Source organism: Hyaena hyaena, unplaced genomic scaffold (genome assembly GCF_003009895.1).
Source record: "Hyaena hyaena isolate Hyena2069 unplaced genomic scaffold, ASM300989v1 scaffold_1056, whole genome shotgun sequence".
NCBI classification, from domain to species: Eukaryota; Metazoa; Chordata; class Mammalia; order Carnivora; family Hyaenidae; genus Hyaena; species Hyaena hyaena.
In genome coordinates, this window is record NW_024081689.1 from 305,581 (window position 1) to 320,940 (window position 15,360).

Below are 15,360 nucleotides of genomic sequence, written 5' to 3' on the forward strand. Positions count from 1 at the left end.
TCACCTGGGAGAAGGGAGACTCTCTTGTGTTGATTTCTTTCTCCTTGCATTCAGAATTCTCTGCGGAACAAGAGGTCTCCTTCTTTGGTGGAAGCCCTTCAAACACCTCAGCACCTTCAGCAACGCCTCCCTCAGCTTGCTGTTCCCCATTATCAGGATGAACGCATGGCTTGATGGGAAAATGACAGCTACGACGCCACCAAACATCAACACTAATTCTCCCTGAGGAATCAGGAAGCTGGAAGTGACTAGAAGGAAGACTGCGTAATACATAATGAAGAGGAGCACAAAGATGACCACTGTCTTTATGGCCCTCATGTGTGCTTCTGTGCTGGAGTCCCTGAGCCCTGTGGCATAAAGTTTCATCTGCTTCGTATGTCTAAATAGGGAGAAAAGTAACAAGACAAATGAGATGAGGCAAAGAGTAAAGGGAACCAGAGCCCCTAGGTTCAGCATAATCACTTTGAAAGTGCTCTGGGCTTTACTCACTTTGAATTCCCAAGTTCTGTTTTCCTTAGGGTTGACGTTGAAGTGATTCCAGGAGAACTCTTTCAAAAAAACACTAATAATTATGGAGGTGAGGAAGGATGTGAGAAAAAGCCCTAGGATGACTCTGTTAACTTTTAGCTTCAGCCAGAGGAAGAACGGGTGGGATATGTTGGCTATCTTCAGTAAATAGAAAATGCTGAGACAAGCAGTGAACCAGACACTTGAATGATTGCTCAGTGTCCAGAAAGCGTCCACGATGGTGATCATCTTGCTCTGAGCATACTCGTGTGGAGAGCGTAGCATAAGAAAGCCATCGATAGATACCACACACAACAAACAGATTCTGGAAATGGCTAAGCTCACCAGGATGACGTCAATCATGGAGATATCTCCCCTTTGGAGCCAACCGGCACAGTTAACCAGTACAATAAATCCATTTCCCCAAATTCCTATAGTTAATTCACCAGCAATCAAGATCATATATATTACCTCCACTGTACTTGGCATGTCAGCAACGTTCCTATTTGGGGTATTGCCAATGATAGTATCAGCTTTCAGCGGACCAGTGGACGATGGTGGCTGAGTCTGCCACTTACGTCCTGCTGGGTAGTGGTCTTTTTCTGTCCTCTTCCCTAGCAATGATACAGGTCAGTGAGACAGCCAGGTCTGCTCAGGGTGACAACTGCCTGAAGAATTTACTGATGGACCAGTCATGTCTTTCGTGTGCAGTGATGATTGAAAGCCTCAACGATGCAAATAGGAATGGATCTGATTTCTTGGATTTGCACAATCTTTCTCCTTTGAAGCTCTGTGTATTTTGGAGTCTTTGAATTTAAGCTGTTGACCAGGAACTTCAAGAAAGAATCAATTACTTGGAAAATAATGGATCCAAATTTAATTTGGAGATGTGGCTACATTACCATCTCTAATAACTTGCAATGTACCCCCAAATTATGATCCATTTTGTGCAAATCCATCTTTGGGAGGTTAAAAATGATTGTTGGTTTAGAGTGTAGACAATTAATATGACTAATTTCAGCCTTATGGCAATGTATTCACTTCATTAATTAGAATAACTCAATTTTCTTGTAAAGATGGTTATTTGACTTCCAGCTCCTTCTCCCTGTAATGGGGAAGACTGAGCACTGAAGACATTCCAGTTGTTCTGTTATAACACAGAATTTCACCCCAGAATCTGTACTTGTATGCAGCTGATCATGCTTTGTTAAAATGTGAATGCCACCTTCCTTATAATGCTTTCATAATAACGGATACCAATTTCAACACAAAACACACTTGATCATCTATCTGTACACATTTTTGGTTGTTTCCTGATTTAAGGTACCTAGCATCTCAATCCATGAAACAATAAACCAAGCTATGGTAATATTCTCTTGCACCAAGTTTGATATTTGACCAACTTAACATGTAAGGTAGAGGCTTCTAGGCTTTGCTTTCACTGGAGCAACTGCTCTGTCAGAGAAAAAGGGCTCGAGGTGATGATCTCAAGCAAATGCCCAACCTCATTTGCACGTGTGTTTTAAGTATATTGGTGACAACAGACACTGAGACTGAGATACTGAGGACTGGAGACTAAGAATGCCACCCATTAAGTGGGTTGAGAGTCAAGCACCTTTCTTTTTAATGTTTATTTTTGAGAGAGAGAAAGAGAGCGCATGCGTGAGCATGAGTGGGGGAGGGGCAGAAAGAAAAGGGAGACAAAGAATCCAAAGCAGGCTCCAGGCTCTGAGCTGTCAGCACAGAGCCCAATGTGGGGCTCGAACCCACAGACCATGAGACTATGATCTGAGCCGAAGTCCGACCCTCAACAGACTGAGTCACCCAGGTGCCCCTGGAGTCTAGTACCTTTTTGTATATTTAAAAGCAATTTGAATTTTCTTTTTGGTAAACTATTTACATTTTTGCTCATTTTTCTACCTTTTAATGAATTTCTATGGTGTTTACACATTAGAGGGATTAGCACTTTTGCTATGTTCTGTATTGACAATATTTCCCCAGTTTTTCATTTGTATTCAGCTTTTCCTTCTTTTTTTTAAGTGTAAGCAGAACTTTTCAAATTTCATATAGTTCATATATTTATCAGTCTTTATGACTTCTGGATCTTGAGTTACAGTCAGAAAAATGTCTCCATTAAAATTTTCCTATATTTTCTCTATTATTTTCATGATTTGCCTTTTTTTTTTAACAATAGAACATTAAAAAAACAATTTGGAAATATATATGTGTATATATCTGAAATTGTCAGGTACGGATCCAACTAGATTTATGGATTGAAGACGGCTGTTCACTTGTTTCAATAATATCGATTTGGCAATCCACCTTACACCCGTGCTTGAAGATGCCACCTTTATTTAAATGATAATTTCCCAGGGCGCCTGGGTGGCTCAGTCAGTTGAGGATCCGACTTCGGCTCATGTCATGATCTCTTGGTTTGTGAGTTCCAGCCCTATGTCGGGCTCACTGCTGTCAACCTGTCAACACAGAGCCTGCTTTGAATCTTCTGTCTCCCTCTCTCTGCTCCTCCTATGCTTGCGTTCTCCCAAACATATAAAAATGTTTTTAAATAAAATAAAATAAATGATAATTTCCCTTATGTATTTGCAGATGAAATGGTTACTGTTCTTGTCTTTTAATGCATTAGTAATGACTAAACAGACTGTGAATGGCCTGGCTATTTCCACCTGCATAAGGAGAACTTACGACAACTCGAGATTTTTAAATTTTCAACTCATGACAGTCTGAAAACCAGAGCTCTATGGTGGCCCTGAAAGATTCACTTATGTTTTATAACCATACGTTGGGTCTAAAAGCTAATTGTGCACATAAGAGATTTACTATATAAGATGTACTCGCAGATTCATCAAATCTCATCGAATGAAATGTAGAGCAAAGACGGGACAAGAGTAGGACCCTAAAACCGGGGCTGAGGACATCTAGGTGCACTTGGATAAATAAAGCTGAGAATCTCGAACTCCTTTCTGGTGGAAGCAGTCCACCTTCCCATGTCAGAGGGAATCAGCCTTGCTCTGCCCGAAGACCATATAGTAACCTCACCCGGGAAAGTTACCAGGCAAAGCGATGCTTATTTTCCTTAAGATCCACCTTGATCACCATTTTTGTCTCTTGACTCATAACCAAGGTCATAATGCAGCATGCTCTAGGCGCTGGGGGGAGGGGAAAGAGGGAAGGCAATGACAGAATCTGACCAAAAGGGAAAACATTTATACTCTGAAAGAATCGCAAGATTTCCCACATTTATATTGGCCAGAGCTCAAAGAACACATGTAAGAATGGACTCTAACGATTTTAGACCAAAGACGAGAGATGTTAACCCTGGATCTGGGTCCATGCATTGATATAGCCGCCCCTTCATAGATTCTAGGCTCAGCACATCCACTAGTGTCATTTCTTGAATCTCTTCCTATCAGAAGTGCTCCAACACCAACCTATCTAGGCAGATGTTTCTTTAAATCCATTTTCTTTGCCTTGTCAAAATACTTTGTGCCATTCTTTAGAATCTTACATTCTCTGTAAACAATTTCTCTTTAATTATGGCTGTCGATGATTGCTAGTCAAGTCAGGCAAGTGACTATATTTTCCATTGAGCATTGAGAACAGAATGCTGCCATACTGGTCCTATTTTCAGATAGCTCATATTTTTAATTACTCACTGACTTCACCTACCCACCACCCCTGACTCCAAATCCCTCACTATGTCCATGGAGATTCACAGCAAATCATCAGCAAGAACCTTATGTTCTCATTCATTTTTCTGACAGTTCACTTTACCTTCTTTGTTTGAACTCAGGGGGTCTTAAACTTTTATATACCATAGACTACTTTGACAGATTGGTGAACACTCTGATGTCTTCAGAATAATTTTTTCAGATAATAATGTCTTCAGGATGTTTTTTTAAGTGAACAAAATAAAAATACATTGAATTTGAGGCACCTGGGTTGCTCAGTCGATTGCGTGTCCGACTTCGGCTCAGGTCATGATCTCTCAGTTAATGAGTTTGAACTCCATGTTGGGCTCTGTGCTGACAGCTCAGAGCCTGGAGCCTGCTTCGGATTCTGGGTCTCCCTCTCTCTCTCTGCCCCTCCGCTGCTCATACTCTGTCTCTCTCTGTCTCAAAAATAAATAAACATTAAAAAAATACATGGAATTTTAAAGGAATCCGGATAAATTATATGCGCATGTGTGTGTGCATAGATAGATAGATACATAGATAGATGAATATATATATATATGTATATACATAGACATATATACATATATGTATATAGTCATCTTTACACCCAATGGGGGCTCAAAATCATGACCCCAAGATCAAAAATCGCATGCTCTTCCAACTGAGCCAGCCAGGTGCCCCCATTAAAGTATATTTTTAATGTGATACGGTAATCTCTGTGCTTCTCTTTTCACATAATAATAGCATCTGGAAGAAAGAGCAGTGATAAAGGTAAAACGATAATTTGAGGCATCTCTAACAACAGTGATTTGTGATTTCTAGGGGTGAACAATCACAGGTACTGCTGATGTTGCTGTGATCGTTACCTGCATTCATACCTAGAAAGAATGCTAGGTTTAAGTTAAAGGTTAATAAAAAGGAAGCTATAATTTGGTGGCCCTGCAAGTTCACAGACCTCTCAATTTTATCCATAGATGCCTTATTTTAACACTTCACAACTATCTCCTGACTTTCCTCTATGGACATTGCCTCCTCTGCAGCCTTTCAAGTGGTAACTGTTTTCCCTCTCACACTCCATCATCCAACTGAGGTGAAGCGGGTCTGGTGTTTCTCTTTTTCGTCACTCTCAGCTCATTTTCCCTACATCCTCACAAGAGACCCAGCAACTTGGAATCCCCTGTCAGCTGTCTACATATTTTTGCGGTGTAATGTTGCAATCATTCACCAGCCTTCCTTTTATTTTAGACTTTAGACTTCTCTCTATAGTTAAACATATGAAACCTCACCACCATTCCTTTTGCCAAAGTTCCCCCAACCATCTCTTCATTACATGAAGTCAGCCTCTAATCTATTTCTCATGAATGGCTAGTAGATACAGTAGTTCCTGAGCTCTTGTATGTTAAAAACATCTTCCCTTCCCCAATGACCTTGGTACTTGAAAGACAGTGTGGCTAGATAAAATATTATTGGCTCACACTTTTTTCCTTGAGCTTAGTGTTAATTTTGCCCTCTTTTTCATGTTGTTGATGAACGTTATTAAGAAGTCTGATATCAGTTTTTTTCTTTCCTCTTCAAATGACTTCTCTTTTTTGCCTGTTAACTCAGAGTCATTTATCTTTACACTTAAAGTCTAACATGATGAGTAGAGAAGGTCTCTGAGCTAACCTTTCTGGGATAGTTTTCCCATATATGCTGTCATTCTGACATATGGCTCCAATAATTCATTTTTCTGATGTTTATTTATTATTGAGAGAGAGCTAGTGGGGGAGGGATAAAGAAGGAGGCAAAGGATCCAAAGCAGGCTCTGCAGTGACAGCAGAAAGTCCAATCTGATGCTTGAACCCATGAGCCATGGTATCATAATCTGAGCCAAAGTCGGATGCTCAACTGACTGAGCCACTCAGACGCCCCTTCTAGAAATTTATTTTTATTTTTATTTACTTAAAAACATTTTTTTAAATGTTCTTTATTTCTGAGAAAGACAGCGTGAGCAGGGGAGGGTCAGAGAGAGAAGGAAACACAGAATCTGAAACAGGCTCCCGGCTCTGAGCTAGCGGTCAGCATAGAGCCCGATGTGGGGCTCGAATCCATGAACCGTGAGATCATGACCTGAGCTGAAGTCGGACGCTTAACTGACTGAGCCACTCATGTGCCCCAAGAAATTCATTTTCAAAAAGCTTTCTTATATCCTCTCTTTTTAAGTATTAGCCCATTTCTTTACTTTGTTTTTTTCCTTCAGGGAGCCAATTATTTGTTTATCATGGCCTGCTTTTTCATATTTACTTTTTCCCTTTCATATTGTCTTTTATGATTTCTGTGTTACTTCCTTCTTTCTCATTTCTATCTTTTCTCTTCTTTACTACCTTGTTCGATCTACATGCTCTTATGTACACCAAGATTTCTCTTCATTTCTAAGGTGCTTTTGTATCTCTTTAATTTCTTTTTGTCTCTATCAGCTTCTGTGTCATGTCTTTTCATTGTTTGAACACATCTTCTTTGAGTGTTACATTTATGTTTCATGGTGTTTTTCGCTTGTTTCTTTCTCTTCATCTTGGCATGTTGTGTTAGTTTTCCTCTATTTCATGGTTGTTACTTTTTTAGTGTATATTCATATACTGAAAATGCTGAGAAGGTTGGTTTTCCCTTTGTGTGTGTGTGCGTGTGTGTGTGTGTGTGTGAGTGTGTGCATGAATGTGTATATCTGCCTTTTTTTCCCCTGCAGTAGTTTTATATGTATGTGGGTATTTTATTTTTGCTGTTGTGATTGTTGTGGTGGTTCTTGAAATTTTAAGGCTATTCTTGCAAACTATTTTACCATATTAAAATACATTTTACCATATTTTCTCATAATAAAAATACATTTTAAATAAAAACATAATTTAAAACTTGAAACTGCAGACCAGAAAAATACGCAGCATAGGACAGACTAGAAATAGATAATACAAGCTAAGCTTCTTCTTTTACTTGGGATGAAGATAAAGATATTTTAGAGGCGCCTGGGTGGCTCAGTGAGTTAAGTGTCTGTCTTCGGCTCAGGTCATGATCTCACAGTTCATGGGTTCGAGCCCCGTGTCGGGCTCTGTGCTGACAGCCAGCTCAGAGCCTGGAGTCTGCTTCTGATTCTGTGTCTCTCTCTCTCTCTGACCCTCCTCTGCTCTCTCTCTCTCTCTCTCTCTCTCAGAAATAAATTTAAAAAAAACATTAAAAAAAGATATTTTTAAACCAGCATATGAAACTGTTGTATCAGCAGACAATAGAAAAGGAGAGGAAGAAAATTAGAAGAAAGGATGTAGAATTGAAAAAAAAAGAAGAAATGAGAAGATAGGAGATTAATATAACTGCAATGATGGTAACTATAAAATATAGGAGATTAATATAACTGCAATGAAGGTAACTATAAAAATGTTCACTCAATAATCAGAATTTTGAAATTCTAATATTAACCAAAAGATCAAAAATCAGATATTTGTTTTCTGCAGGAGACAATAAAAGAAAAGTTTAGAAATGTTGAAAATATACAGATGGAAAACATAATAAATAATAACAAAATTAGTGATATTTAACATGGACAAAGGAAAATTTAATGAGTGACAAACAAGGATTTTAATATCAGTAAAAGAAAATAATAAAAGTAATAGGGGTGTCTGGGTGGCTCAGTTGGTTAAGTGTCCAACTCTTGATTTCAGCTCAGATCATGATCTCACAGCCGTGAGATCAAGAACAGCACTGGGCTCTGTGCTGAGTGTGGAGCCTGCTTAAGATTCTCTCTCTCCTTCTCTGTCTGCCCCTTCCTCCTATACACTCTCTCTCTCAATTAAATAAATAAATAAATAAATAAATAAATTTTATTTGCACAAATGCTAAGGAAATTATCAATATTGCTTCATATTAAATGCAACTACAAATGACTCATCAATCAATAATTATGAATGAATGTATATTATCATTTTCAAATGAATACATAATAAACACGAATATAAAGAAGCAATATCATTAATATGGTTCAGCTCATCTATATAAACTTGACTTCAGCACCATCAAACTCCTTTCAAGAAGACATGGAGCGTTCACCAAAATGGGTCAAATATTAAGCCAAATAAATCTTACCCTAGGCCAAGTATCATAGAAATATGTTGCCTGATCCAACTTCAATAAAATAAAATATCAATACAGAAGCTACCTTTACAAATCTCATATAACTAGAAAATTGTTCTCTTCACTCTTGAATTAAAGGGAAATTACAAAGAATCCTCTGAAACTCTTTGAGCTGATTGACTATATAAGAGCTGTGTCAACACTGAATGTATCTAAATCAATATTTATGCAGAAAATATATAGCCTTGAACACATTTACTAAAAAATAAAGTGGAATGAAACTAGAAAAGAACAATCAACTTTTGCTTTCAAGGGTACGGCAAAACCCTCAGTTCAGAACACATGAAAATATGGAAAAACAAGCTCAGAATTACATTAAGTGCATGGCTCAGCTGACATGAAACTTTTAAAATACATCCTCAGATGTCAAAAATGGTGGGAAATGGCAAATTTTGAGGGGGAAAAGAAGGACTGAAAGTAGTGGGAGGGGAGGACATTTTCAACTTCCTTTCTACCAGAGCATACATACATTTGAAAGGACCGTGAGCATGCGCATGTAGGGTAGGATTCCTAGCTTGGGGTCCTCCACGGTTAGAAGTGAGATTGAATGCTATCAATAAATCAAGACCCCTGAAAGGCAATTCCTTAAAAGCAAATGAAAAAAATATCATACGAGCAACAAAAGGTTAAAATTAGGGGTATTTACCTCTCAATCCCACTGAATTGAAGGAAGAATGTCATAGATCTGTTATTCTGAGAATTTACAGAAATAGACTTGCACACAGGTATATTCGTGACCAGAATTTGCCTAGAAACTTATGAACTGAAAATGGAATTTAATGAAATATCCCCAGTCAGCCTCGCAAGCAAAGTTAAATCCTTTCTGGCAGAGTGCACGGTAAAGACACTTCACCGATGGAAGTTCTTTAAAGAATTCCCGCAGATAACGTTCTAATGAAACTAAGTTCAAAATAGAATCACAAAATATGCGACGACCAAGAATCATAATCAAGTTAGTACGCAACAGAGAGAATCAGATCCGTAAATATAGAGGACCAACTGATGGTTGCTAAGGGGGAGGGCAGCACTGGGTGAAGGGTTTTAGGAGGCACAAACTCCCAATTATAAAATAAATAAGTGGCACCTGGGTGGCTCAGTCGGTTAAGCGTCCGACTTCGGCTCAGGGCGTGATCTCTCGGTTCGTGGGTTTGAGCCGCGAGTCCGGCTCTGTGCTGCCAGCTCAAAGCCTGGAGCCTGGTCCAGGTTCTGTGTCACCCTCTCTCTCTGACCCTCCCCTGCTCACATTGTCTCTCTGTCTTTCTCTCTCCCTCTCAGAAATAAATAAAAAACATTTAAAAACATTTTTAAATAAGTAAGTCACAGGGAGGTAAAGTAAGGCATGTGGAATATAGTCCATAGTGTTGTATTACACTTTTGGTGGTGAACATTTTATATTGTATACAATTGTTGAATCACTATGTTGTACACCCCAAACTAATTTAATGTTATATGTCAGTGATACCACAATTAAAATTTTCTAACTTTTAAAAAAGCTTTTATTTATTTATTTATTTATTTATTTATTTATTTAGAGATAGCCATTGAGCAGAGGAGAAGCAGAGAGAGAGAATCCCAAGCAGCCTCCACACTGTCAGTGTGGAGCCCAGTTCAGGGCTCGATCTTACAACCCATGAAGTCATGACCTGAGCCAAAACCAAGAGTATGTCAGTTAACTGACTGAGCTACCCAGGCACCCCTAAAACATTTTAATTAATGAAAGTAAATTAAAAAAACAAAAGAGAGAGTACAAACAATAAACTAAATGATCAGACTTGCCAAGGTAATAGCCATTTAGAGTTAGTACTTACAGAGTTTGTGAAAACTCTGGAGAATGCTCTTTTCATCATTTCTCAAGGAAAGGAAACCAAACAGATTTTATTCATGTATCTTATTTTTTATTTAATTATATTTTCCCTGATCACATCAATTATTGCATACATTTATTGCATAAATTACAGAATTTATTGCATAAATGTATTTATGCTTAAACACACACGCTTATTGCATAAACTACAGAAAATTTAGAAATTTATAGTACAGTCAAAGAAGAAAACAAAAATCATCTATAATCCTGCTGTGTATAGATAAAGGACATATCCATCTAGTTTATATATAAATATAATCAAAATAAATTTTTAAGCAACATACCTATGTATCTATACTTGTCTATTTTGAAATTTATCTTGAAATCTATGTAGAAACATGTTAACAATAGTAAGCTGAGTATCACAAATATGCACAATCTTAATTTCTCCTTCATCCTTTTCTGTGCTTTTGAATTTTAGGTGGAGCAAAAGGTTTTATTTTATGATCAGACAAAGAAATGGAGTTATTGATAAAAGGAACATGTATCAATAAAACCAAATCAAATTCTTCCAAAATAGTAGGAGAAATCGTAAAGAGAAAAAAATGGATTTGAGTTTATATACATTACAAACCTGCTTCCACCAACACCACAAACTAAGTTATTTGCTGAATAGCAAATTAAGAAAAAAGACCATAACATATATGGCATAATGTCAATAAATAAAGTGTCAGATTCGTAAGAAACATCATAAGGCATGAAAGAAAATAGAGGAAAACAAATGAACAATTCCCCCAAATTATATCCCGTTGGTTAATAATTCTGTACAAGTGCTTTAACTTCATTAGTGATCAAATATATGCAAATTAGAAAGATGTTTTGTGATCAAAGTAACAACTTTAAAAATAATAATCTTGAATGATTTTGAGATTAAAATAGGGTGGGTTATGTTTTTCGCTATCAAAATATTAGTTTACTATTTCTGCCAGGCAACTTACCAACTGCAAGAAATTTATCAAGTCCTTCTTTACTGGAAGTTTTTAGAATGTTTTATTTATTTATTTTGAGAGAGAGAGAGGGAGAGAGAGAGAAGCAAGCAGGGGAAGGTCAGAGAGAGAGGGAGACACAGACCCCCAAGCAGGCTCCCGCCTATCAGCGCAGAGCTGACACAGGGCTCAAAGGCACGACCCATGAGATCATGACCTGAGCCAAAACCAGAGAGTTGGACACCTAACTGACCGAGCCACCCAGGCTCCCTGACACTGGAATTTTTCTTTAAAAGTAATTTCAAATACTGCACTCTATCTACTAGCCGTGCTGGACTTTCATTTCCTGCAATGCCCTCTCCTCTTTCTAGCTTCAACACCAATGCACATGCTCACTCCCCACCCCAAATCTCTCCTGTTCCGCCCACCTTACTCTTGGGCATTATTCAGATCCAAAATAAAACAAAACAAAAACATTTCAACCTCAGTGGCACCTTCTCTACTCACAGACTGAATCAGGTCATTTGCTTAGCAATCTTCAGTTTTATGTCTCCCAACACCATAAATACAATTGTTTAAATTATTATTTGCTGTTCTTTGCTTTAGGGGCACCTGGGTGGCTCGGTCAGTTGAGCGTCTGACTTCGGCTCAGGTCATGATCTCATGGTCCCTGAGTTCAAGACCCACGGCTCTGTGCTGACAGCTCGGAGCCTGGAGCCCACTTTGGATTCTGTGTCTCCCTGTCTCTCTCCTCCCCTGCTCGCACTGCCTCTCCCTCTCTCTCAAAAATAAATAAAACACTAAAAACAAAGTTAAAAACCAGCAGTAAATATGTCTATGAGTGCGAGTTTGTGTGTATGAATATAAATATGTGTAACACTCTAGAGCAGACTGTCTCCTATTTCACACTGATCCTATGCTGGCCTCAGTCTTGTGTCCCTTAGCACAACTCAGCGACCACACTGTTGAGTCCTTTGGATCTGTACTTCTACCAGAATCTTCGCTCAGCTCTTTTGGTTCATGATTTCCCTTCATCTCCAATCAGTGGGTTTGAAGAATGTAAAGACTCGTTTTATCAGTGTTCTGATCCCCTGTTCCCCACATAGACTCTGCTTCCTGAGCTATTTCCTACAGAACATCTACTACTATTACTACTGCTGTTCCGTCAAACACATGCCAGTAAAAAAGAAAGAAAGGAAGGAAGGAAGGAAGAAGGAAGGAAGGAAGGAAGGAAGGAAGGAAGGAAGGAAGGAAAGAAAGAAAGAAAGAAAGAAAGAAAGAAAGAAAGAAAGAAAGAAAGAAAGAAAGAGGAGAAACATTAAGATTTAAACAGTGAAAATAAAAGTGATCTCTTTAAAAAGCTAAAACTGCACACTCAAAAGATGCGCCTCGGTGTCTGTCTCTCACATCCACGTTCTAAATATCAAGATTGATTACAGTTTTCTTTGTGTTGCCTTCTTTTTCCTATGGGTCTTATTGGTGAAAGGCTGTTAGTGCTTCACGGAAGTCAAGTCAAGCACAGGGAAAACCCTGGCTTTAGGTGCTTATTCTCACCAGCAAAACCTTTATAGCGAAGAGTCTTCAAGCTGTTTCTCCTCTGAGGGGTGTGTGGGAAGATGTAGTTGCTCGGAAACTGACCCAGCCGCTGAATTTTCATGTGGAAGGTGAAATTTCCTACAATGTAGTCAAAACAATTACGGAAGAGTTTGGTGAGGTTCGATAACACAGGTGCAACCAAGGCAAGTATGTCGTGCAAGTGGAACAGAACTTTAGGGGCTTCTTCTTCTCCAGATTATTCTCCTAGAACATCCATTTCTCCCCATCCCAGTCTGTGCCGCTGGGAGCAGTCGCCTCGTCTCATAGCACTTGAACCGCTGCAGTGCTGTCAGAGAGGCTTGCTTTAGCTTGCTGTTTCCAAGAATTAGGATAAATGAGTGACCCCAGGGATACACGACTGTGGTCGTCATACCAAAAATAAACAGCAATTTGTTTTCTGGCACTGTGAAATATGCTATTTCTATGGCGATGCCTATAAGATACAAGAGAAAGAGGATGATAAAAGAGATCAAGACTTTCATGGCTTTCCTATGTGCTTCTGATCTGGAATCTTGGAGTCCGGTGACATTCAGTTGCATCCGCCTGCTGTGTGTCCAAAGGGAAATGAGTAACAGGAAGCATGTAATCAGGAATAGCGCCGAGAGGAGGATGACTCCGAGATTGGTCAAAATCTGCTTAGTAAAGAACTCACTCTTCTGCTCGTTGAACAGCCAGGTTGCGTTTCCATTCTCTGCTTTTTGATCATTAAGAACCTTCACAACTTGTGGGAAAGTAAATAGCCATGAAATAAACAAGGATCCCATCAGAAGGGGAAGAATCCTATTGATTCTACCCTTCAACCAGAGGAAAATGTGGTGGGAAAAATTTGCGATCCTCAGGAAATAGAAGATGCTGAGGCTGGTGGCAAACCAGATATTTGATTGATTGATAATTACCCATAAGTAACTAATATAATCAATTAGGTTACCGGAAGAATACATATCTGGAGAGAATATCCTTATAAATCCATCTACAATTATTATCAGTATCAGACAAATTCTGGAAGTAGCTAAGCCAGTGAGAATGAAGTCAATCATAGAAACCTTTTTGTTCTTCACACAGTCAATACAGTTTACAAATCCAATAAATCCATTCCCTAAAACTCCCAGTATTGATTGACTAACTGCTATACAAATGAGGAGGCCTTCCACTACGCTCAGCATATCTGCCAATTCTCAATATTGCTTCTGTTACATCTATTTTAGATTACCTGCTGTGGAATGCGACAAACGTTGACTGCTTGACGGAAAAATTATTTTCTTCTCTCTCATCACATAAAGGCTTAAAAGTGCCCCAACAATGCCTTGTGATAGAATCTGAAATGTCTTCATGGAGACCCCTCAGAGACATCTATAAAACTTAGCTAGACTGGAGAATGTGTGTCCAAACGGAATGCCTACCTACAATTTGTTAAGTAGCAAATGAAAGGCACTTGTGGGGATGAGCACTGGTGTTATATGGAAACCAACTTGACAATAAACTATTTGTAAAAAAAAAAAAAAGATGCAAATGAAAGTTTCTGTGTCGTGGATTTCACTGTTTTGCATTTGTTAGCCTGAGTTGTGGAGTAGGAGAGCCAAACATATACCCACGGGAAACAAAACATAACCGAAACAAAACTTGGACTTCATCTATTTATATGTCAACCATAACATCATTCGTGTTGTGCTCATGACAGTTGAGATGTATATAAAGGAAAAAATGACTTATGGAGGTGACAGACGAGCCAGTGTGGACACTTACCCTGAATAATTAAAGGCATACATCATTTTCCTGATAATTTAGCCAACATATATTTCAAGTTTCAATATATAGAGGACAATAGATTATGACTCAATTATATAGAAACACCGAACAATTGTTACTTTGTGTTAAAGTAGGTAGGAAAAGCAATGAAAACGTATTAATTTAATACATTTTAATAATAGTTTAATAATTGTGCTATTCTATTAAAACTTAAGCTCAACTCTGGGTACGCTAAATTTCACAAATATTGTCTTACAAAACGGTGCTATGTTTTTAGTCTCGTAAGTTATTCCATCTGTGAATGCATAAGATTATGTTGACTGCTTTTGATTTCAAAGGCTTTTATAAATAATCTTTTCACTGAGCCTCTTCCATTTTGATGGCATGGGCATTCATTCATGTAGTCAATGAGTGTCTTACTGAGTGTCTAAATATTTCATGCTGTCTCCTGGACACGGAAGAAATAAAATGATACACAAGACCTCAAAGCCTGTGCGATTCCTGGAGTTTATATGCTAATGGAGGAAGCAGGAAACAATGACTTAAATCAATATATTGATTCACACTTTTACTATTAAAAGTAAAACTTGACAGTTTTTGTGACATAGGTTCCCAACACTGTGCGAAGCACTTTATGGTCATTTTCCTGTTTCAGTTTCAGAAATAGGCCTTTAAAATAGGCCCGATTATCATCTTCATTTTAAAAATGAATAAACTTGGGGCGCCTGGGTGGCTTAGTAGGTTAAGCGTCCGACTTTCGCTTAGGTCATGATCTCGCGGTTCGTGGGTTCGGGCCCCGCGTCGGGCTCTGTGCTGACTGCCAGCTCGGAGCCTGGAGCCTGTTTCAGTCTGTGACTCCCTCTCTCAGTCT

At 38.6% G+C, this 15,360-nt stretch overlaps 2 protein-coding genes across 2 annotated transcripts; both read right to left on the reverse strand.

The window, feature by feature from the left end:
* On the reverse strand, positions 1-996 carry LOC120223865 (taste receptor type 2 member 9-like). The gene has a single exon (XM_039222108.1). The coding sequence runs from the start codon at positions 994-996 to the stop codon at positions 1-3; it is 996 nt and encodes a 331-aa protein (XP_039078039.1).
* Positions 997-12,916: 11,920 nt separating this feature from the next.
* On the reverse strand, positions 12,917-13,906 carry TAS2R10 (taste 2 receptor member 10). The gene has a single exon (XM_039222109.1). It carries the CDS (start codon positions 13,904-13,906, stop codon positions 12,917-12,919), a length of 990 nt encoding a protein of 329 aa, XP_039078040.1.
* Positions 13,907-15,360: the final 1,454 nt, after the last annotated feature.